The 25,813-nt window shown below is 37.0% G+C and overlaps 1 protein-coding gene across 2 annotated transcripts in view; it reads right to left on the bottom strand.

Moving 5' to 3' along the window:
- Positions 1 to 15,829: 15,829 nt before the first annotated feature.
- NLGN4X (neuroligin 4 X-linked) overlaps positions 15,830 to 25,813 on the bottom strand; it is a 122,183-nt gene continuing 112,199 nt past the window's right edge. For both annotated transcript variants that reach the window (XM_065677505.1, XM_065677506.1), the window contains one exon: positions 15,830 to 17,063. In XM_065677505.1, coding sequence (XP_065533577.1) covers positions 16,214 to 17,063 — 850 coding nt within the window. In that variant the 3' untranslated portion in view covers positions 15,830 to 16,213. The remainder of the gene's footprint in view (positions 17,064 to 25,813) is intronic.

Below are 25,813 nucleotides of genomic sequence, written 5' to 3'. Positions count from 1 at the left end.
TATTGTGGTATGAGTCAATTATTTCATCCCCAAGAAACTGTCAAGAAAGGAAAAGGTTGCTTTTGCTCCTCACTGGGCCAAGAACACCTGAGAACCAGTCTATTTGGTCCCTTGGGATAGTGGTAGAAAGACAACAAGGAAGCCAAGACAAGCCAAGTCACATACACTATGACCAAACTGCCTCTAGATGTATTCCTAAGTCTACATTTGTGCTCTATCTGGTTCCCCCAAGGATCAGGCTAAAATGCATACCGCCATGTGTGTTTATGCAGGAGGAAGAAGGACAGGACAGTTAAGTACTAGCTACATAGCAGAGCCTAGAGGGTGAAGCATGTTGCAAGATAAGAATCTTGCATCTTGGGGCTTTTTTTTTTTTTTTTTTGTTAGACGAGTGACAAAATGAAATACGGTACAGGAAGCAGGAACTGGCTATTTCTCTTCCACCTTTTAGGTGGTATTCCACAATTAAATACTAGAAAGGAAAAAAAAATGAAAAGGGAATGACGTTTATTCACGAAGTGTTTGTTAGGATAGCTGTCCTTCTGTAGTGGATAGTGTAGAAAACATAATCTACAGTTTCAGAAAAGAATAGATTATGACAATGAAGATGAATTAAGGTATTCTTCTGTATGTTTAGAAGAAAAACTCTGAGCAGAACACAGTACCTTGTTTTCTAGAATGCATGAAAAATGCTTTTTCATCTTCAGGTTGCAGTCATTCACCTTTTTTACAGAAAACTCAGACTGTACAGTTTTGGACTCACCAGCTTTACCGATATGCCACTACAGCCCACATGTTACCAGAAAAAATAAGAAAAAGAATCAGAACAGTTTATGTTCTAGAAAATGCCAGAACTGACATGACTATACCACTTAGAATCATAGAATCAAGTAGGTTGGAAGAGACCTTCAAGATCACTAAGTCTAATTTTTACCCCAGAACTGCCGAGTCCACCACTACCATGTCACCAAGGTCCTCACCTATGTCTTTTGAATGCTTCCAGACATGGTGATTCTACCACTTCCCTGGGCAGCCTGTTCCTATACCTGTTCACCCTTTTGGTGAAGAAATTTTTCCTAATATCCAGTCTAAACCTCCCCTGCTGCCCCTTGAGGCTGTTTCCTCTTGTCCTATCACTCGTTACTTGGGAGAAGAGACCGATCCCTACATGACCACAACTACCCCTGAGCCTTCTCTTCTCCAGACTAAACATCCCCAGTTCCCTCAGCCCTTCCTCCTCAGACTTGTGCTCCAGACCCTTCACCAGCTTTGTTGCCTTTCTCTGGACCTGCTCCAGCGCCTCAATGTCTCTCTTACAGTGAGAGGCCCAAAACTGAACACAGTATTCAAGGTGCAGCCTCACCAGTGCTAAGTACAGGGGATGATTACTACCCTGGCCCTACTGACTACACTATTTCTGATGAAGGCCAAGGATGCCGTTGGCTGCCTGGCACACTGCTGGCTCATGTTCAGTGGCCATCAATCAGCACCCCAATGTGGGAATGCATGCAATTTGCACAATATTCCTGCGTTTACACCTTCCCACAATTTCACCAGCCTCTGCTGCCTTTTACTGTTTAAAATATTATGTACACATTATCCAGATTCATAACACTGAAATTACATGTCTGTATAGTATTTCTACATTTCTACCTAAATGTAAGAGAAAGAATGCAAGAACTTTTTTCATCCCCATTATTTATCTCGTTATTTTACTTCTTCCAGTCTACTGTCCTTGTCTTTATATAATATTTCCTAGCAGTTATCTCCCTTATGATCTCTCTCACAAACTGTATCTCATTCTTCTGCTTTGTTATGCATGGCTAGTATCAAACCTCTGTAAATATAAACCCTGCTTTCACCTATTCAGAGTTTTTATGTCATAGATCTTTTGTATCTTTACCCCCTGTCCCAAGAGCAGTTTCTTTTTCATTGTGAAATCTCAGCACAAATACCAAGGTCACAGAACGCTGCTTCAGAGCTACTTATTAGAGTTGATGCAGGCAGTCCATGACTCTAACTTACATTTTTAATTCCTCTCACCAAAGTTCTTTATTTCAACCACTTCTGGTGGAACAGGCCACTAGAAAACTGATTCACTGAGTATGAAAACTGTAGAGAAAGGCTACTGGACTGCCTAGCCTGTTCTGCTGGAGACTGGTCTCAGACTGGTCTCCTAAACGGAGTCTGTGCATTGCAGGACCACTCTTTTTGCTTGCTGCTGGGTAAAACCACTGTAGCTGCCATGCTATCAAACCATCCAGATGGTGCAGTCCTTGTCCCAGTCTACATATATTTGTGTCTTAAAGTCTGCAGGCTTTAATTATTCCTTCCATCATTTCAGCTGTGGAAAAACTGTCCCAGGAGTTAAAATTATCTATCCAATCTATCCAGCTCCCCACATGTACCAACCCATGTCTCAGCTATTAACAAAAGTCATCCTACTGCTCGAGAGAGAAAATATAGGAGGTACATGTCACGGGCCACCCTATGGTTTTACCTGCAAGATCACAGAAAAGACATGAGAAACTGGGATGGAAAACCTACCTCAGCTCTGGAGGAATGGGTACGTGAAGAGGAGAACAAATGTCAAGGATGGTCATGCCATGAAAGTTGTGGCTTCCGTTTCTGGTGAGCAGGCTCCCAGATGGAGTGGAAGAGCTGATTTTACTCCAGCTCACTGTTCCAATCAGAGCTGGGCATAAATATATATATATTTAAACTTCTGTAAGCACATAAATTTTTGTGCTTACAGTAGTCTGCAAAAAATATTTGACATCTACATTTTCCATTCAATTTTTATTATTGAAAATTTATTCTTTACCTAAACACCAACTCAATCTTGCCTTCTCAATTTCTCCATCAGTTTTAGCTCTTACGCTACAAACTCTACAGTCCTTTGTCTTTCCTGGTCTAGCATCTGTTTCTCCAAGCACAGCACCATATCTATTCAGTTCCTACCTTTTCTATAAGTGCTTTTTTTCCCTGGGATTTACTCTCCTTTTACATCTTCCCATTCTTCCTTTTCCTCCTGATAGCTGAATGACTGCAGAGTAACTGAACTGCAGTGTCACTCTCCATTCTTTATTCCATTTCTCATTATTCTTAGGTGAGATGTTAGTAGTGTACACAGAACAGAAATCAGGAAAAAATGTCTTCATTTACATGTGTGGATAGCTTGAAGGATGTTTGCAGTTGAACCAGAATGCAGCAGGCCTGAGCTGCTGAATGCTTTCTATTTTTCCTCTGCCTGAGCAGCTAAATAGGAAGAAACAACTCCACTTACTGCATGCAATAATCTTGCTCATTTACAAACAAGGAAGTAGTCAGTAAGAGGCAATTTCCTAAACCATTAAGACTGTCATATTAATACCTTTATTTCCTAAATCTCCGGATCACTGTGCTCTGAAGTGTTTAAGTATCATCTATTTGAGTGTGCAGATCATCAGATTTGTTGATATTAATTGCCATGGAAAGAGATATTAATGAAGAGAGAGAATTAAAGAATATCTGTGTTTTCCAAATGCTTCAACATCAATAAAAGCATTTTCTTTATAGGAACATATATATCTGAACATTTGTTGAGAATGATTTTTAATTTCATGTTTGCAAACTCTGCTTTCAGTTTAGAGGACTGTTTTCACTGCCTCCTTTAATACAATGTTATTATTTGCTTCCCCTTAAAGAGTAAAAGGAGCTTTAATAATTTTAAATTATTTTATTGTGATAGGCTGTTGGGTTATGAAAAGCAGACCTAATAATTATGATGATTTGCAGATACAGAAGTTCTGATTTTCTTGGAATGTCTTATAATAATTAAATATGTTTGCATTTCTTATAATTAACTAAATATTACCTTCTTATTAGAGGGGAGGGACTTATACATATACATACAATGTAAATATTTTTGTTTCTCATTCTATGGCTAATGTGTTTGCAGGGGCTACAGATATTCAAAAAATATTTCAAGAACTTCACAAAATACCTCCACAACAGAAACTTTGTTGCTAGAAAGTCAAAACTTCTTTGTCAATATACAGTTTTAATGTCTTCAGCTTTTATGTGAGGCATTACAATACTTAACACTTTTCCCATATACCCTTAATTAAAGCCATCAATTATTTCTTACTTTTACTGACCACCTTGCTCAGTTCTTATTTTGATTTTTTTTATTGTTATTAAAAAGCCTATTTTATTTAATATACCTCAAAAACAGTTTTTAGAGAATTAGTCTGATTAAAACATTGAAATAAACAATTTTATTCCTGCATGGGAGATTCAGACATTCAGAACTAAATAATGATCAAGTTGTCATAATTCAACTGTTCAGTAAAGAAAATTAAGTATTTCACTCAAGTTTGAGGATATTCTTGTTTAATTGTGTTGCTTGATTTGAAATTACTTTACATAAATTAACTTTTAGCCTCTCTAATCCTAAACTTTTGCATGGAGAAATCAGTTTGCTAAAATGAAACATAAGACATTTTGCTTAATCAAGATAATTTGATGTTCTGTCTCCTGCATTCACAAATGCATCAGAAACTCAATGCAGCTATATTACTTTAGGTTAAAATGCCTTTTTCTAACAAATATAAATGGATTTTTTTTTATGTACCTTCATCAAGAGTACACAACATAGTAATTCTATGTAAACAGCTGGTTTACTTTGATTCTTTGAACTGATGGGTGATTTTATATTCTTTCTTCTAAAAATTTCACACATATAGAAAAGATATTTAGAATTAGCTTTGAAAGTTTAAGCTAATGATTATTCAGTAGATAAAAAAAAAAGAGAACTTAAAGGAGATTTAAAGTGCCATCTTTAAAAAAAATAAATTTAATCAAAATTAATCTCTGACTCACTTAACACAGAAAAATTTATTTTTAAAATAGTTCTGTTAATTTGTACTTCTGAAGACTGCAAAGACCTGTCTTTAGACTAATAGTTGTGACATAAAGTGTGGGTCAGATTCAGTATTAGGTGCAAGTTTTGTTTTCTCTGAGAGTAAAAATCCTTCCATAGTTTTGTGTCATTCATAAATATGTAAATATTTGGGTTGGGGTTTTTGAATAGTTTTGGTTTTGGTTTTTTCCCTACATACGTTTAAACTGAGAAAAATCTCAAAGTTTAAGCTTTGCAGTAATTAATAAAAAATCCTAGAAGTTCTCTCATTTGATCTGATACCAGAATTGTCATAGAAGTATGGAAATCATGTGTTGTTCTGTGTCCTTTTCTTATCTAACAGAGGGGCTTGTAACTGGTGTATCCAAGACTAAGACAATAAAAAGCCCAACTTTGACATGAAGATCCTCACTATGTTTGGTATAGAAAAGAAACCAGAAGAGGTACTTATCTGTACCTTTTGCAGTGTGGAGCGACAAATCTGTTGTCCATGGATGTGATATTTACTCAGAGGATGTAAGCAGGGAAGGATCACGCAATCTAACACTGAAATTCATAGTTCATTCCCCCTACATCTTGTCATGAAAATAATTACCAAATTGAGTAAAATAATGCTTATAAAAATATGCTAGGAAGTGCCTAGATTTGATAATGAAAAAGGACTAAAGTAAAATGAGGCATTAAGAAACAAAAAAATCTTTAAAACTGTGAAACTGTTTTTTTCTTAAAAAAAATTCTTGCACATGTCCACACACAACATCCACAGGTGGCTGGCCTTTTAGTCAGTGCTAGGAACACACAGCACAATATAAAGGGTGCATATTTTCCTACTAAAATATTCAACAAAAGATTTCAGGTTCTGAAGTGGACAACAAGTAAACTTCAGTTCACTGCTGGATCTTTAAACCACCAGGAAGAGAATTAGATTTGGTATTAAATGTGTGCTTGCTTTATTTAAATGAAAAGAAAAAAGAAATATCCTTTTGTCAGTATAATCTGTGCACAGTCATTGGTGGGACCTACCCTTTCCCTTTCTCATAGTGTTGAGAAGAATATAAAAATGAGTGTTTTGCAAATGGTTCTAGGACTTGGCAGTTTAGGATGCATTTTGTGGCTGAAATCAAAGGCACTGTGCCATGAACTGAACTTAGCATGATGAATTAGCCTTGATGCGGTGGGAAGATTTTATCATTTTATACCCTCAGACCATATTGTTAAATTGCTAGCCTGTTAAATACAACAGGGACAAGGACTGGTGCCAGGGCTGTGGGGAAGTGTCAGAGAATGGTCTGCATTCACAAACCTCAGTGGTTTGCTTGAAGGCATGGGGTGCTCTCCTGGATCGTATCTTTCAGTATATATCTGAAAAAGGAATCCATCTCATCCACTCCAAGATCACTAGTAACACACACCAAAGTTTACTTTGTGAGGAAATTTTGATAAATGGGGATTGGGAAATTTCCTTTAACAGCATATTGCCAATCCCCTCAAAATACACCTTGGGAGTCCAGAGTTACTTCTTTGTCCTGTGCATTTTTTTTTTAACTTTTATTTTCAATATTATGTGCTTTCTGGTTCTTTTCTCTTCCTGGTTTCTGGTTTCTGCTTCTTCTTCTGAAGTCTGAGTTCAGACGACCCAGGATCAGGTAATTTCCCAACTCCTCTTCATGTGTCCTTAATTAGCAATTACATTTCTTCTGTAGCTTCTGCCATCCTCAGCTTTCTCCATTATGCACCACTCTATTTACCCACATTTCTGTAATCTGATTCTTCACAGATGAACAGGATTTATCCTTTTTTCTTTGAGGAACAAGTGAGGACTAGATTCTGTAACAGAACTATTGCAGTTGAGGCATTATTTTTACCAAGTAAGTGAAAATAGACAAGATAAGTTAGCTTCTCACCTTTCCCTTGGTTACGTTTGTGTGTGCGCATCTTCTGAACAAAAGTTTGTGTATATCTCTGGAAGAAAAATGTGTTTAAAAGGACCAGTTCTAAAATACCTTTGAAATGCATAAATGCATTGGTATTTTTTTTATTCTATGACTTGTAACTAATTGAAATTAGCTTTTATATTCTGAAACTGAAAAGTGTCATAGAGGAAGCAGATAATAACTAAACTATAACAACTAGAACTAAACTATATATATATATATATATAATTCTATCTGCACATATAGACAGGTGTGGAAATACATTCCAGTTATCTAAAAATGTAGATTTCTAGATCCAAAAAATTTCAGCTAACAAGAGTTTCTACAGAGATTCCGTATTTGCACATAAATTATATCATTGCCTATTAAAATAAATGAAAAGGTACATCTACCAAAAACCTTCTTTGTCCAAATTAATATCCTATAAAATGATATTGTTTTCATATTTCCACATTTCAAAGCCTGCAATGCATAAACTGCTCTGAAACCAGCTGCTAAAGTTATGGAGGCATATAATAACCCCGGAACTAAAAGCAATACAATTTGGTTTGTTTTTTCATAAATTTAAATTTTCTACTTTAGAAAAAAAGAAAGAGAAGATAAATGTTCTTGTTTACCTTTTTGAATCAGTTTGCATTTGTTTTGCAAGTCTGCAAATTCTTCCTGAGGAAAAAAATACAGTCTTAAATGTCAAGTTGGATGACACTCCACCCCATTACGAAAGAAAAAAATGCTATTCTACCTTTACTTTGTTTTCTTAACAGCTGGAAAAGAAAACAATAGAGAAAGTAATAATCAGTCATCTGCTTTAGACCTAAAGCAACTATTCCTGTGAAATTAAAAGGGACAGTTCCAGCTTACATACTCATAAAGGTATCATTTAGCAAACGTGAAATAATTAATTTAGTGATAAAGATCAGTAAGAATTTGACAGTTGCAAAACCCTGTATGCTCAAACATGTTGTTTCTCAAACAACTTTACTGTTTCCTTCAGGCAATAATTAAGAGGACTAAAATATGTTAATTTTCCTATTTTTAATTACTCTGTTTCTAAGGAAAAAGAGATGACAGTAAAACCCTATAAATTCAAAATGTATTTACTCCCCCACCCTGCAAACCCCAAATTTTTTCAGGTGAAAAATAAAGCCAAGACCAGATCTTGAGATCAAAATGTAGAATGACAGTCAGTTTGGTACAAATGCACACATCTGTCCTTTTTAGTGTTTACCTGTTCCTCCAGGATTACCTGTAGATTCCAGATTATAAAGTGTGATACGCCAGAATCATAAGGATTTTTGAAATTGCTGAAGTGCTTATGAACAGTAGTGATTTTATGAACAAAAATAAATTTCCATTTTGCGGTTGGTATTCTCTCTCACATGGTACTTACTGAATAGATCTTGCCATTTCCTAGTAGTCATCTGTTAGTAAACCACTGAGTGCCAAGGAAGTCTGTAAACTTGCTCTGCAGCTGTTGGTGCACTCACTGAGATACTACTGCCCCATGGAAGAATTTTTCAGTCCATGTCCCGAGTTACATGGCAGCCTTCCAGAGGAAGAAACGGGTCTCAGCAGGAAAATTCATCACACGTAATGTCTGGATGGTAGCAGGAGGTGGAGAAGACCACATTCCTAATATAGGGTCTGAGCTCTCCAAAGTTCCAGCAAATAATGTCATTTTTCTTTAGCTGTGTGCTGTAGGTCTGAGAGCTGCTGGCAGTTGGTCCATGTGTCCTCGGCATATACTGCATCATATCCCACAGACTCAGCAGGAAAAAGTAACTTTATTGAAGTAGCAATGCATAGAAAATGTTGCAAATGAAACACCACATCCTAGCTATGTGCATTTACACCTGATGATTTATACTAGTGCCTCCATCAAAACTCTTAAGTGTCTGATTTGGACACATTTGCAGCCAGATCACAAGATTCAAGCCACACTGAGCATGACTTCTGCAAGTGCTGGAGCTTTAGTTTTTGGTAATGAAAAATTTTATTCGATTAATTTTTAATCACAATCTTACTTTCTCCTACATTAAAGGCGCTGAATCTACAGTCTGGGGAGTAGCACAGAAATATTTTAATAAGCCCGTCATAATGGGTGAGAGAGAGGCATTCAAGAACCAAAAATCAACTCAGCAAGTGACTAGTGTCCCATCTTTATCAACCCCTCACTGATCCCTGCTCCTTGAGTGCCTCCTCTCGTGTACCTGGCAGCCCAACCAAAAACTGGGTAAGAAGCTTGGCTGACTCTCCCACAGTACTGGAGAATGCTGGCAGCACATTGATCTTCTTCCCTTACTTCTTGACTGTCCTTCACTGAGAAGAGAAAAAAATGCTGGTAATAAACGAACAGCTCCTATTGTTTCTTGGTCCCAGCTCCATCTTAGAGGCACCTAAAAGTTTACCATTTGTCAGTGATTTTTGAGGACTCAAGGGCCAGTAGTTGCTGGAATACAGCATATTCCAAGTACCTTCCCTCTCCATGCCGTGCCACTAGTTAAGTGAGTTAAAAAAAAAACACAACAGATTTGGAGCATAATCCTGTTGGTAAAAACCCCGACATGGAAGATGGGTTATCCAGGTAGGACCTGTGCCTGGCTTGTACTGTCATTATTCCCTATTTACTGAGTCCGGCACTTTCCCTTTCTTGGAATAAAGTGAGTTGAATGTTTCTTTCATCATTCCCTGACACAAGTGCACATTTTACTTTACTGCATTATCTATCACAGCAGCACTGTTGCCTGGTTAAAGTAGGGCATCTTGGGATCTAATTTTGTACTTCTCAGTACCCAGATGAGCACTGGAGATTATGTTCAACATCTCTAAATCCATATGGCAAAGCATTATGACACAACATCTCTGTTCAAAGTCCCATTATAATCTCATTATCTGCAGTGATTTCATTTGACTAGTCCCTCTAAAATGCATCCTTTGAGATACCTTCTTTCATGTTGGCCCTTCACATGAAAGATATCTGTTACATTATTATATGGTCATATCACATAGTATCATATTTCTTCATGTCAAATTAATTTAGAAACAATTTGCATTTGATCCCTATTCTTGCAGTTTCTTTGCTGCTGCTGCTGCTTACAGGCATTCTTGAAAGCATAAACTCTATGAAATATACCTCTGCAATATCATACCCATTTCCTGAAATCCACAAATCCCACTCTAGTTTCTGAAGTGAGATATTCAGTGACTGAAGTGTCCTAAGTACTCATGTAGATGCTCTCTATTGACCTGCAAATTGTTGCCTGTACAAAATAACCACCAGCGCAGGATATTAGAGTGTGATCTTCAGTATCGGCAATTTCTATGAATTTTACCTCAGGTCTTCCTTATCTTTGACATGATATAATGAGATTTTGATGCATGAAAATGGTAATTTTATTATTTCCCTAGATACATGAACCAAGTGCCCAGGAAGTGGAGGGCAGCACACCACAAATTCTTGTCATACAAGGCTAACTGTGCCAGCACTGATGGGAGAATCGGGAAATATGAATGGGTTAGAAATTTTTTTATGTTTTGATGGTATGGCATAATTAGGCATATCTGACCAAGAATTAAGAACACTGATCTTTCAGGGTTTGAGAAATCTTGCTGTGGAATAGAACAACAGAGCAATTTAATTTATCCTTGATCGATACAGGAAACAAATAAATGCTAACAGTGAGTAATAACGGTAATATAAACTGCAGAGTAACAGGAGAGCCTGTCTCCAAGCCGACATAGTAAAACATACACTATGTCAAACCAAAGCTGTTGGGCTGGCACAAAGTGCAGACAGCCATAGAGACTGGCGCATTTCAAGGATAATGAATACTATCATGTACACGTTCCTTCAGCTGAAGTTTTATAACACTAAAACCAGCAAGAAAAATGCCAAATGAAACAGAATGTAACAAATCTGGGGCCAAACTTAACTGAGTGACTGAAAAAAACCCTACATATCTGTATCTTTTGGGAGGTACCTGGTGAAATAATAAAAGAGATGAGATGACATGAAATGAGTGATGGCTGTGAATTAGGTATGGTAAAAAGTACGACATCAGATATTAAAAACTGAAAAAACAGAAAGTGCTCCCTAGAAATGCAATATTTTTTAAATACAACATAAACACTGTATTTTTGTGCCATATCTCTGCTTGTTGGAGACGATAAACATAACTCTGCTCTGCTCTGTACTCTAAGTCAAAGTCAACATATGCCAGCTCTGTGTCTGGCTTTTCCCTTGTGTTCAAAACTGGACTCCTGTGAATGGGACTACTCTGAAGCATCTGCATAACCTATAATCCCTCAAAAAAGGCAGTAGAGGAAGAACTTTTTATGCTTTCAGTACTTGAGGGTCTTCATGGAGGAGGGAAAACAAAGAGATGTCATCTATTTCATTTTTCATTTACATTAAGTGGATATTCCAGAAGTGACTATAACTGGCTGAAAATGTTTTGCTATTCTTTTGGGGAAAGGGTGGAAAATGTAGGTATTGCAAGAATTTGTCAACTTTCCATTAAAAAAAAGTGGAATGAACCTAATTGATTACATGCTTTTTCTGCATTTGAATTGCTGGAATATTAATGCATATTCGCCTTAACACTGTGTCTGCAGTTCACTTGGTTTATGACAAAAATCTTTCTCTGGTCTGGACTTAGTGGCTGGACTGCCTCTATGTCACCCCTGAGTGATCTGGGGCTCCTTACAACAGTAAAATTTGGATAAAGTAGTCCAGGTGGACTATAAAAGACTGAGAAAGTAGACACAGTCAGGATCTTGGTGGCCACAGTGGAACACCAAAAAAAAATGGTTTGAATCAAAACACCATCCCAAAGTGAAACATTATTTATTATGCTACAGCTCAAGCAAGATGTTTAGACATTTCCAAACCCCTACCTTATTTCTTATTTGCATTAATGAAAACTTAGAGTCTTGTTTTCAGGATTTGAGCTGCTGAGAAGCATTTTAACATATTATGATATTAAATACATAATATCATAATTTCTAGTGGGATGCAAATCCCAGGTTTTACCAGCTGCTAATGGCCTCTGGAGAGAGATTCAGGCTGATGAGGTTTATTATATCAAACAGCTGTAGATGAAAAATACTAAAAACACTTGAAAATAATCAAATAATACAAATGTAAAACTACAAATCTGAGACAAGCACATAATTTTATGATATTATTTCCATATGATTTTTATGCAATATTAAATACCATTAAATTGTCATACTCTTAGCAAAGTCAAACAGGAACATACTAATCTGCATATTTATATTTCAGACTGTAAAGAAATAAAAGAACCACAGTAGTTAGTTAACATGAACAAAGTTGTGAAGGTTTTGTTTTTTTTTTTTTTTAATGTAAAACTGATTAACTGAAAAGAAAGTAAGTTGTCAAGACCACCCAGCAATTTAATGTGAACAGTTCACATAAATGACATAACTGTAACCCCTTTTCTTGTGTATGAATTATCTCAGAGCAGGCTGTGGAATTTTGAGGTGTATCTGTAATTAAACATATATGCTCAACAATTCTAAATCTGTAGTTTATTTGCAAGAGCTTTATATACAAATTCAATATTCAAAATTCAAGCTGCTTGATTAGGTCAGTAGGCACATAATATGTTTCTATCTTGAAGCTTGATTCTTCATACCAGAAATCTGCTACGAATCATTCAAAATTTGCTTTTTGCAAATACTCTTCAATAATATGCTCAAAATTAATCAAACATTATTGTTAGTACCTCTAGTCAGCAGAATAGTTACAGAAAGCAAACAACACCCAGTTCAAATTACTGTCTATGTACCTTTCCAGTGAAAGGAAACATTAACTGGAATTTAACAGCATAAAAGAACAAACTATATTTACTTACTTAAGTTCTGAAAGAAGAATATTAACAAACCTGCAATATACGTAAATCTCTTAAATAAATATATCAGTAACTTATACTGCTACTCCCACATTTTTTTTTTCCTAACAAAAACCCATTCTTCATCCAAATTTTAAATACAAAATAAAAGTATATTTACTTGTGGAGGCTGGATGTATAATATTTATCTGAATTAGTTTGATTCCTAATTTGAAAGATACATTTTTCAGCTGCTAAGCTATACATTAACATGGGAAGCTGCTTACCTAAGCTTTTTTTTTCAGTGCTACAGAAAATACTAAAGAAACGATTAAACCATTGCTTCAATGGGAGCTGCACTGCATGCAGATAATAAATATATTTTCTTATATAATCATCTGAGTTTCTTTCCTTTTACTGGCAGGCTTATAGAACTGCAAAAGCCATGAAAACTCAATGCTAACTTAAAAGTGCAACCTCTGTTACTTTAACATCTTTGTACTGTGTATCAAGGCATCTTTTACATTAGATAATGGAGATGGGGTAGAAAACACACCTCTGAAAGACTTTCTACACAAAACGATGAACACATGGTTCTTTGCACAAAGCATTAGAAAATACTGTGATACTTTATTATTAAAAATGCTGCTGAAAAGTTTATACATATGTGTCCAGCCATATATATCTTCTATCATTACTTAAGGCAAAAAAAAACCAAAAAATTGCAAAACAATAACAGAAGAAACCATTAAACCCTGTGTGCCTCTTAAGGTCAAGAATATAAGCCTGGGAAAGTACTTTTGTTTTTCTTTTACAGTTTGCAAAGTATATTCTGATATCATTATTATAGAATTCTATGAAGACTGTATAAAGCTGTTCCCTCTACAAATCATACATCATTCCAGATGTATCAAATTATTAAATCAACTCGATTGAAATTACTTTTCAAAGCTAAAATCATTCACTTACAGGAACTTTTTTTTTTTACCCAAATGTCACAAGCCTGATGCAGTACTGTACATATTGATAGCAGAAAACAATTTGAAGTACTAAACAAATACTGTAATTCACATTACAAACATACCCAACTGATTATGATGCCAAGCCTCACTACTTTTTTTTTACTTTTTTTTTTTACCTTTTTTTTAAGACATGAACTGGTGCATCTCAGCTGAGGCATTACATAGGTGGTGAAAATGGGCTACTATGGAGTCAGCATTAATCAATATTATGTGATGGATCAATAAAAAAAAACCCAAACAAAACACTTTTCCATTTGCTACAGTTGTACTTTGGGGTTGTTGCTTCATCACATTCCAACCTGAGCATCCAGGTCAGGTTTATAGCACGTTTATGACAGATAAAAGATTATATCAGCCACATGTTGCACTTTTATCATGTAATTAACTTTTTATTTCTTCCCTTCAGAATCTGTTTTACTGCCTGCTACAACAAGGAGTTGTGCAGATGAATAGACCTCAGTGAATCGGTGATTACCTTGTCTTTGATTTTATTTGTAGGGGTGACTATTCCAAGACATTGTATTAGAAAACAAAAAGCATAGAAAACAAGAAGAGGTACAAGGCATCTTGTGTTAGATACTTATGGGACATCTGATATTGATGCAGCTTAGTTGTTCATTAATAATAGAAAATACATCTGGGATAATCATATCCAAGTGCAGACCAATTCATTCAAGTATCTTTGGTTACTATCTCTCAATGATGGAGTAACTTTCAAAGACAATATATAAAGCAGTCTTCATCTGTGAGAACTTACTTATTTCTAGCTTTTCACATTTGAATCAGTCGTTTGAATCAAACTGCTAAGTTCCTTATTTCAATACCTCTGCTTTCCTGCCTCTGCAAAGGAAGGACAGAAGGGAATAATCAGCTACAAATTTTGCCCTTCCTGAGAGTGATGCTTGCTGGGATTTTCATTTTGTTCAGATGAAGAACAGCTGATGATGTCTCTGCTCCTCTCTCAATGATCACTGACTATGGGACTGCTGTGTGTGATAAAAATTAGAAGAAAAAGTATTTTCTGACAGGTACACTTTCAAGCACAAAACAGGATACTGGGCAGAGAAGTTCTTTGCACACTGATCACTTCCAAACACTTTAAAAACCAGCCAGCCAACCAACTCACCATTTTCCCACTTTCAAATTGCGGTTTTGTTTCACTTAGCAAAGCTAAGAAGGTGCTTTCTCAGCTGAGATTCTGCTGCAACTGCTGGTGAATATAGAGCTAGCTTTCCTCAGAAAAGGCTGACCAAAACACAGGCTTTCTTTCCTTTTGTCAGGGCACAAAACTCTTCCTAATGTATCACAATAACCAAGAACTACAAACTGGACTCTGAATATATATTACTGGATGTTTCTTGGTTCAGTCCAACAAGCTTAAAATAGTAATTATTTTCTCTTGTGGTTTTTTTTTTCTCCATTTTCCAATCCATTCCTGCATTGCAATTTAACAAAGGCTAACACAAAATTAAATTATAGAAATAAAAGTTTCAGAAAAGAACAACAATCTCCTATGAATACTTTAACATGCACTAGTGTAACCTGTAAGAGAAAATACACAGGTCACACAGACAACTGTATCCTCTGCATGACACCATGGCCTCATATAAATGAAACATGTTAGAACAAACTCATGGTTTTTGTTTACCACTAGTAATTAAGAAGAAATTCCTCCTTTGGGCTTGGAGGAAACAGAGGTGATATGACTAATGTATATACACATAGGTCACAACCAAATGCACAATCTTTCTAAAAGCTCTTTTCAAACTGAAAACATCAATAAAAGCTGCTTTTTTTGTTTTTGTTTTTGTTTTTAAACTCACAGCTATGTACAATTTTACAAAGTTTCTTTAAATATAGTTCATGCTGGCAAGTCATCTCTTTGCACAGAACTATACGTATTTTACTGCATAGTCAGTCCTCCTCTTTTTTTTTTGTTTTTTGTTTTTAATAATAAAATTCTATTTCCCCAATCTGTATTACAGGTTCATATGCTGGGTAAAAGCCCATGGTGATGTCTTTGTTTTAGCAAGGGCCATTCATGGTATGGCACATAAAGATTTTTTTTTATTATTTTATTTAAAAAAAAAAAAAACCAAACCAAACAAAAAAAAAAAACAAAATCAGAACACCTGTACAGTCACTGGCTCTGCATTCCAGAAGACTCCGCTTTGCTTGTTACACTCAGAACACCATTTTAAGTGACTTCTTCTGGCCTCAACTTTCAATCAAATTGGCTGAGATCTTAAAGCAGTATCATAACAGCAATGTACACTTTTCACATTTCACAGGGTTTGTAGTTGATCTTATCATCAGTGAGTTTCTGTGGGAAGGATCAGTAAGAAAATAATGACTGTCCTTCTCTTTAACTTGTTTTTACTTTAGATTTTGACAAGGTGTTCAAAGGATGGTATTACAACTTTTTCCTCTTCTTTGTTTGTTTGTTTGTTTGTTTTTTCTTTCTTCCAAGTGGCTTGTAAGGGTAGAGGGGAAAGGGCTGAGCTATACCCTAGTGGTTGAATGTCCATGGGGCAAATTTGTACTGTTTTGTCCTCCACTAAAGGTGTTGAAAGTATGCAAAGGCTGCATTCCTGTTAATGTGTTTGGAATCATGGTTATGGTGTTGGGTGTCATTAACGGGATGTCATCTGGGGACCTTCTCAAAGTAAGCGTGTAGTCAGGTGGACAGGTTAGTCTCAGTGTGTCATGGGCCTGCAGCGATTCACATTCGTGGTCATGTTCTAGCTGTTTCATCTGCAATGACATAATTTCTTCATTTTGTATGTGTGCTATATCATTGGTTGTGTTCCTCTGGGGGCTAGGGCGCCTGTGAGTCTCATGACGCCGCTTGTCCTTCTTGTAATATAATGCAGCAAAAGCTAAAATGTTGAGGAACAGCAAGGATGCCCCCACAGCAATGGTGACACTCAGCTCTGTGGAGTAATCTCGCTTGTTTTCTATGAGAACTGTTGTATCCTCTGGAGCTGTTTTATGGGTGTCTTTTGAATGCTTGGGATTGTTGGCAGGTGTCATTGCTGGGCGTTTGGTAGCTGGCCACAATTTACCAGGAGAACGTCGTGTCACGTAAGGAAATGATGTCATGTCAGGAGGGGGGACTTTAGTTGTTGTGGAAACATACTGAAAAATTTCATTCAGGTTGTGAAGGTGTGGTACAAGCTCCAACCAGAATGCAACTTTTGTTGCTCGGTAGTGATCACGAACTCGGGGTTTCAGACCAATATGCAGGTAAAGCTGATCTTTAGGATTGTATTTGGACCAGGCCACTTCTTCAAAGCGGTTGGGTTTTGTGTGGATGAACTTTGTGTCCTGTGGAACAGGCTGGTTTGGATCTCTACAGAAATAAAAACAGGCAATATTATACTCTTTAAAAAAACTAAACCAAAAGCAAAACCCCCAAAACCCTCCATCTTTCAGTTATTGTTTTATCTGGTAATTAACACAACCTAAAACCGGAATCTAAAAACCCTCACTAACTTAAAAAGATAAGTTAATAAATAAACAAAAGAAAAATTACTTACTGTACAGTGCATATCAGACACTATAATACTTTTTTACACTAAAAAGGAGAAAGGGTTGTGTGTCAGCTTGCAAAAGCTCATCTGAAGTTCTATGTTTCAGTATCAATCTCTGAAGATGTCTTAAGAGAGGTATTACCTTTATCCATAGCAAAGGCTCTTCACAAGGTTTGATATTAATTTTTCTCACTTAAGGTACCACTACTTCCACTGCGGTAAGTAGTAAATACGAGCATCTAATCCCTATGGCAATGCTGGAAGCCCATGTGACTGTAAGAATTTACAGTAGCTGTATTACTTAAAAAAATTCAAAATATGAAGTAGCAGGGCTAATACGTAACTGGGAACTATTTATCTTTGTGTTCCTTTACTGATTTATTAGTCCCCAAATTTTGTTCAAATACCCTCTTTAGGGAAAAACCTTTGAAGAATTTGCATGTCACAAATCTTTCCATTATGTCCATTAGTAGGTTACTACTTGAAAGTTCTGTGTGCTCATTGATTCAGAAAGACTATGTTTAATGGGTGTAGGACAGTGAGCCTTAATTCTGTCCCAGTTTGTAGAGATGAGAAATATATTAGCTGAGATCAGTAAGTTTTATAGTAGTTAAGTAGCAGTAGAGATAAGAGTAATACATGACTCAGAGATTATTTCAAAATTGGTAACCCAAATATTTAATTGAAATTATGCTTTTTCAATCTTTTCTTTTGCTTTTCTTCTAATAGGTTCAGAATAAAGACAAGCCAAAGGCACAAAAACATTTAAATGTGGTTAATGTCTATATATCCTTATAATTTTGATAAACTTTATGTAAATATTACTTCCTCTTGGCATGAAAAAATACAGAAATTTAAGATTACTAATACTAATTTTAATATTCTGTTGTGCATGACTTTGAATCTCCTTTTGCAGCAAAGAGTATATTATGGGACTTTGCGATATATTGTACTGAGTACGATTCATTTTCTCTGAATTACTTTGAGAACTTTCCATTCTCCTTTCCATTCCCATACGCATTAGTGAAAATGATTCTAGTATTTTCCTTTTCTTCCAGTATACTCTTATGTATGTCACGGGAATGCCAAGACCCACCACTATAGATTTGAAAGCATTTGTTGTTTTCTTTCCACATTTTCAACAGCTCATGAACACAACTGCCTACTTTAGCATTCCTTTGTTGTTCATGAAGAGCTATTCTTTGGTTCCTCAACCAGACTGGTAATTTGACTTCAATAATCATGACTCCTGTATTCACCTGTTTATCTGAAAGAATCTGTCTTAACTTTTTTTGAGCTATAGAATTAGGATTTTTTCTATATAATTTTGGTACTTTAGTTTACTTATACTTGTGGGTTTAAGTGTTTGAGGTTTTTTTTGGGGTGTTTTGCTATTTTTATTTTTTATGTTACTGCATCAAAGCTATCTATCTCTCATTATATGTAATAAGTTAGCCAAATTGTGTTAATTCTGAATGAAAATTGAACAGTAATTGTTCATTCTAGTCAAAGCTCAAGGAGTAATATCCACTTCCAAGCAGTACAGCAGCAGCTGTATGCTGCTACTTTGAGGGATTATAACATGCATGCAAGAAGGAAATAAAAGTATGTCTCTTGTTCTTAAAGAATGGACTGAAAGAACTTGGAAGATAAGGAGAAGATACTGGCCCCATTCAAATGTATCTATTACTGTGTTACTTTGGCATTCAACACATAAATTCTAAAATAAACAAAAAATCAGCAAGACTATAAAAATGCAAAACATTTTTTCTTTACAGAAACTCAAAATCCACCTTATGTTCTCCCCATTTGTTATCCTGGTTCACAGCACAAAAGACTCTGGGAAGGGTCCTACACAAAAGATGCAAATTAAACTAGCTCATGCGAACATGCCTGTTCACATGTGTAAGTTTCACTTGATACACAGTACAGGAGATGAAGAAGCTGAGCACTCATTTTGGTGAGCCATGCTGGACATGCACTTTGTTGTTTTTTTTTTTAATAGCCCCATAAAAATGATAGCAGATGCTAATTTTAGTAACTCATCTTTTAAATTAGCATTCGCTTCCCCTACAAACAGCCTACAAAACAAGTAAACATCAACTTCCCTTTCCTTTCCCTCTCTTTCATTCTCTACCTCCATTTCTCCTTTTTAACTATAACTGTCAGGAACAGCCAATTATGCTGCCACCTCTTCCAAACACGAGAGAGGAAATTACATTACATGAGCGTAGTCTTGTATTTCAAGATTTGTTTACATGCCTGTGTGCAGGCATGAAACTGTCCATTGAACAGAAAAAAATCAGCCAGCCCCACAGCAAGTAATCTTTTTCTGAGGTTTTTTGTTCTGAGGGTATCAGAACTCTACCATTGGCATGAGTTCTAGGGTTGATCACTTAATAACTGAATAAATGGCCTGAATATTCTCTCTGAAATTGGAGGACAGAAATAGAAATGATTTTTTCTTCTTATAAGAAGAAAACTAGCAACTGCAATAACTAAGTCCAGTGCTAAATAAAGGATCTAATGATCCATGGATCAGTTTTACAGAGTAATGATAATTCACCAGAAATATTCAGTGGATATAAATAAGAGAAACTTTTACTTTCCTTGGCCCTCCTCCTATGTACGCTGGACACAAGTCTTGAAATCACCACATTACAACTTATGACAGTTTAAATCTTTTCTTTAGGTAGCTGGGCCGTTTATCCTATTATGAAGACCTTTCCAGTATTATAGATAGGCATAAATTATAGATGTACATACAGTCATTTCTCCTATTGAATCAGCTGTTTGACAAAACTTTTGATCTCTTACTTTAAGGTCAAATTTGCTTTGTTTAGCCTGTCACATCACCTTAGTGTTTGTGGACATATCTGATGCTCAAGTGTGAACTGCAGAAAAAAAAGGCTGCTAGGAAACCTCCCTTTAAAAACCTGTTGCAATCATGCTAATCCAGTAATGAATCTGATATGAATTGGATGACTTACTTGTTAATAGGGGCCTTTTTTTTCCTTCATTCTATTGCTAGAATAAAACTGATTATTGTTGCTCATTTTGCTCTTGGATTATTTATTTTTACCACATTCAGAATTCAATTTAAACAGTTGCTCCATCAAAAAATGCCCCATCGTGCAATGCTTGAACTTGTCATCCATGTGACAGAAGACCAGGACAAAAAGTCTTTCTTGTATTATCTAGGATATTTTTTTATTAATGTGTAGAATCATCTGACTTCACTTACCACTTTTTTCCCTGCTTTCAGTCTGCACTGATTTTGCTCAATTTAACATGTTGTTATTTATTGATGTTTAATTCATAACTCAAAGAACTACAAACGTTATATAGTCAAAGCTTTAACAGCTATAAATGCTGTGTATTCAAAGGATTAACTTTTTCTCACAAGACATAAAGTAAATGCGTATGCAATGGATGCTGACTGAAGAGCAAAACACATTCCTGCTCACAAGGTGAATTAGTAACTAACCTGAAGGGCAAATGAGAGAACTGAGTATTTCATATCTGGTGATACTGGCATAGGAAGAATTATGGGGAATCTTAAGAAGTTTACGCTTATCATGAATTCCATATAGAATCATAGAATAGTTAGGGTTGGAAAGGACCTCAAGATCATCTAGTTCCAACCCCCTGCCATGGGCAGGGACACCTCACACTAAACCATCCCACCCAAGCCTTCATCCAACCTGGCCTTGAACACTGCCAGAGATGGAGCACTCACAACCTCCCTGGGCAAACGATTCTGCAACAGTGTTAACTATCACACAGGACAATGGAACTATTACATTAAAGCACTTTAATTGTTTTATTCTTTTCATTGTTTTCTAACTGCATTGGAGAGCAAAATGTTGTAACAGTTACACACTGAGTCTGTCTCCAAGACACTGAAAGGCCCCTTTGACCATTTATTTTCTTTCAGCAGTCCTCTTTTCTCCATATGGGGGGAGAGGGGAGAAGAAAAAGAAGAGGGGAAAAAAAAAAAAAAAAAGGAAAAACTCTGTGGCATTTCTTCTTACTTGTACTGATTCTTCATGTTGTCATAATATTTATAATGGTACAGCCATTTCTGCCTGAAGCACTGGTACACAAGCGTATTTTCCCTTCAGTTCCCACTGTATTTTCACCAGGTCCCACCGTTGCCATGCTCCCAGTCAGCTATTATAACTACTAAGGAACGTAAAACATAAGTACAGTAGTTTTTTTGGCTAACACAGATTGGCCATTGGAGACAGTTATTTCTTCAGACAAAACAGTCAAATAGAGATAAAACAGCCTCTTAAAGGGCTTCACAGAAAATTGACTTGAAAATACACTTAATCATTGTGAGTTTGTGTCTTCCATTGGAAAGCCAAACTAAATATAAAACACAGACATCCTTAATAGCTCAGATAGGTTTCTGCTTCAGAATCAATGGTAGTAAAATAATTCAAGGAATTACAAGGAAAACAAAGACATATCCTTTAGGTCTTTAACTTTCCCATCACCAAACAATGTAGACCTGGATGGCTGGGAGGAAAAATAAGAGTACTGTAACTCTTTAAAAGTTTTTAGAAATTTTTAGAAACCCAGCAGATGCCTCTAATGAGAGCATGGCTTCTTATCTACTCCAGACTTCAAATCCTTCTTCACAAGAGTGTGTCTGGCAATGTATCTGTGAATACAGGACTGGCACACATCCCCTCATGTTGTTCACTCTCCTCCTGCTGATGTATCTGCGAAGGATCTAACGTAGCCCTAACTAACAGAACATTGGAGCATACAAAATTAGCCTTACATCGAGGATAGTACTACTGGCAGCAGACTAAAGTTTTAAGTGCACCTGTTAATGAAGCTCTCACATATAATTTTGCACATAGTGAAATCAAAAGCTGTGTTTTCACATCATTTTTGTATCCCAGGTGTAGTTTCTCCCACCTAATCTGTAGCAAATTGCTTTCCTATTTCTAAGGCATGTTAGAAACATAGTTTTGAAAAGGACAAAACACTGTAAGAAAAAAAAAATCATAAAAAGGTAGAAAATGGAGGATTAGCAAAATGCAGCTTCCAGGTATTCATTTCAAGCACGATCCATTTGCCATTAAACAAGCTAATTGTCACCTCCTGTTCTCTAGCTTCAGTAACTGACTTTAAAGTAAAACACAATAAAAGCACTGTGCCTTGTGCTATTTCTTTGACACCTAGTGATTTTACAAGCTTGACCTGCCCTCCAAACCCAGCCTTGGCAGTAGGTCCATTAAACAATGTGTGCTTTTTAGCAGCAGGTGGCATATCAGTTAAAAGCCCAGCACAGTCCATCAGAAAGATGCACCACCTTAACTGTAATTATACATTAAGTACCTGGATGAAACCTCTGTGGGAGAGTCACCAAGACTGGAATATTCTCAGAAACATTAAAATGAAGAACTGGCTGGATGGCCGCACACAAAGAGCTGTGATCAATGGCTCAATGTCCAGCTGGAGACCAGTAACAAGTGGTGTCCCTCAGGGATCGGTGTTGGGACTGGTCTTGTTTAACATCTTCGTCGCTGACATGGACAGTGGGATTGAGTGCGCCCTCAGCAAGTTTGCCAGACACCAAGATGCGTGGTTCAGTTGATACGCTGGAGGAAAGGGATGCCATCCAGAGGGACCTTGACACGCTTGTGAGGTGGGCTGATGCCAACCTTATGAAGTTCAACCATGACAAGTGCAAGGTCCTACACCTGGGTCGGAGCAATCCCAGGTACAGCTACAGGTTGGGCAGAGCAGAGATTCAGAGCAGCCCTGTGGAGAAGGACTTGGGGGTGCTGGTCGATGAGAAAATGGACATGAGCCATCAGTGTGCACTCGCAGCCAACCATATCCTGGGCTGCATCAAAAGGAGTGTGACCAGCAGGTCGAAGGAGGTGATCCTGCCCCTCTCCTCTGCTCTCGTGAGACCTCACCTGGAGTATTGTGTGCAGTTCTGGTGTCCTCAACATAGAAAGGACATGGAACTGCTGGAACAAGTCCAGAGGAGGACCACGAGGATGATCAGGGGACTGGAGCACCTCCCGTATGAAGATAGGCTGAGAAAGTTGGGGCTGTTCAGCCTGGAGAAGAGAAGGCTGCATGGAGACCTCATAGCAGCCTTTCAGTATCTGAAGGGAGCCTATAGGGATGCTGGGGAGGGACTCTTCATCAGGGACTGTAGTGACAGGACAAGGGGTAATGGGTTAAAACTTAAACAGGGGAAGTTTAGATTGGATATAAGGAGGAAGTTCTTTGCTGTTAGGATGGTGAGGCACTGGAATGGGTTGCGCAGGGAGGTTGTGAATGCTCCATCCCTGGCAGTGTTCAAGGTCGATTTGGACGAAGCCTTGGGTGAGATGGTTTAGTGTGAGGTGTCCCTGCCCATGGCAGGGGGGTTGGAACTAGATGATCTTGAGGTCCTTTCCAACCCTAACTATTCTGTAATTCTGTGAAATAAATAAAACTCCAGTGTTAATGTTCAAGGCTCATCAACAGGAAAACATGGAATAAGAAAATCTTTCAGTTAACAGATTTTTCATCTGTGTTGCTATGGGTACAAACACAAAGCAAGCCGAGCTCTATCAGAATAAGGATGGGAAACACAATTAAAAAAGGGGTGGGGAAAACAAACAAAACAAAGCCCCCAGCAACACAGTCTTGAACTATATCAATCTTTTTGAGGAGTTGGAGGACCTGAGTGGGCACATGGATTCCAGATTACATGTGGGAGGATAGAAAGGAGAATGGTTACACCCCAATATGTTCCCTCTTCCCTTAGGCTTGCGATGCTACAACCTTCCTTTTGCATTGGAGGCATCAGAGGTGCACAGCAAATGTAATCTGCACTATACAGAACAATTAATCATTGTTCGTATAAACAAACAAACAAAAAAAAGGCAAGTAATGAATTTCATGTTGCTCCTTTCCTTGTGAAAAATGAAATTTTACAGCTAATTTTTTTAATGACACATCTTTCATACCATCTATAAAGAGGCAAGTTTGTAATGGAAGATACACTACCCATTCTTGTTATCAGCAACAGCAAAGTTTCAGAAATGGCTAATGGCTCTCCCAGAGCACCCATTGTGCCTTTAGGTACAATATTGCAATGGGTTCACAACCAGAGAACTGGGTGATGGCATGTACAGCCTGCTGAAATTAACTTTCAAGTATCAACAGCTGGAAAGTGCTTGCAATTGTGAGTGATGATGGCAGCTGGGACTGTGAGAAGCTCCTGACAGCCTCAAAATAATTGCTTAAGTATGACTTCTTATTCTGCAGGGAATAGTCATAGAGTAATTGTAAGCAACAGATTGTGGTGATCTTGCATCTTCATACTAATTCCAATTATACATATTTGTAAGGATCTGAAGTCCTCTATGTATATGTGTCACTGCATCTATAAAAATAAAGACAGACTGATGGGATAATCATCTTTCTGAGTGTGTGGTCCAGCCAGCTTGTGGCATTCTCTGTCCATAAACCTCACTTTCATCCTGAAGTTTGCCCTGATGACTTCCTGTTGCCAAATGCATTTAAATATTCCACAGTTCATTCATTATTGTTGGAGTACTGTGGGATTTCTCCATGCAAAAGTACCTGTTTGTCTAAAATGCAACAAAAGCTTTTTTGCCTTTTAAATTGACCTGGAGCATTTGATTGTTTTTTACTGAATTAATGCCTGAGGTTTTTGTTAAGACTGCAAAATCTCTCTCCCTTGAACGTCATTTGGATTCATTAAAGGCTGCAAGAGTTGCTAAAGCCTCTGACAGTTTCACGTTAGGCATCTCTGAATTTCTCTCATATAGCTGCACACCATTCACTGCAGTGCAGTAAAGCTGCAGTTTCCAGAGCCCAATCCTGCCATTCAACATTCATTGGAAAGACTTACAGCCCCTTTGTGCCACAAGTATCTTTGTTTTAATTCAGTAGCCAAGACTCAAGGTTAAAAAAAGAGGCCTTGTTCCTCAAGTAAAACACTGCAATACTCTTCAAAGGAATGTGACAGGGAGAGTACAGAAATTATTAAAAGCACTTGCAGGTTAAGCTGCCTCGGGAGTTCTTTCCTTGATATTTACAACACTGTTTTAGTAAAACATTGATGTCTTATTTTGTTCCATAACCAGAATTAATTTAAAATTTTTAACCTTCTCAAAGCAAAATTTATATCTGAGTCTTTTCTTCATTCCAGTCAAGTACTTATTATTGTCATTACAGCCCTCAGAGGGAAAATTCTTTCCAGTGTCTGCCTTTGTGTTCCAATTCCTCCCTGAGTCCCTATCCCTGTGAAGGTCGCTAAAAACACCTTCCTTTCTTTTGTAGCTGATAAGTGCTATCTGCCTGACAGTTCCTTCTTCAAGTAGCAGACATGTTGCCTCTGATTTTTCAGTATCTTAGTGAACCCTCTTCTTTCTGAGACACGCTTTGTCTTAATAATTGCCCTATTTTTTGACTAAAAAATACAGTGCATTATTATTCTCACTGAGCTACTGAAAGAAAATAGTTTGAGGGAACACACTAATTAAAAATCTATTAAATATGAATAAGCCCCAGTTACCTT

Source organism: Lathamus discolor, chromosome 4 (genome assembly GCF_037157495.1).
Source record: "Lathamus discolor isolate bLatDis1 chromosome 4, bLatDis1.hap1, whole genome shotgun sequence".
Taxonomy (NCBI): Eukaryota; Metazoa; Chordata; class Aves; order Psittaciformes; family Psittacidae; genus Lathamus; species Lathamus discolor.
Note: the sequence above shows the minus strand (reverse complement) of the source record. Positions and strands in the feature narration are given on the sequence as shown.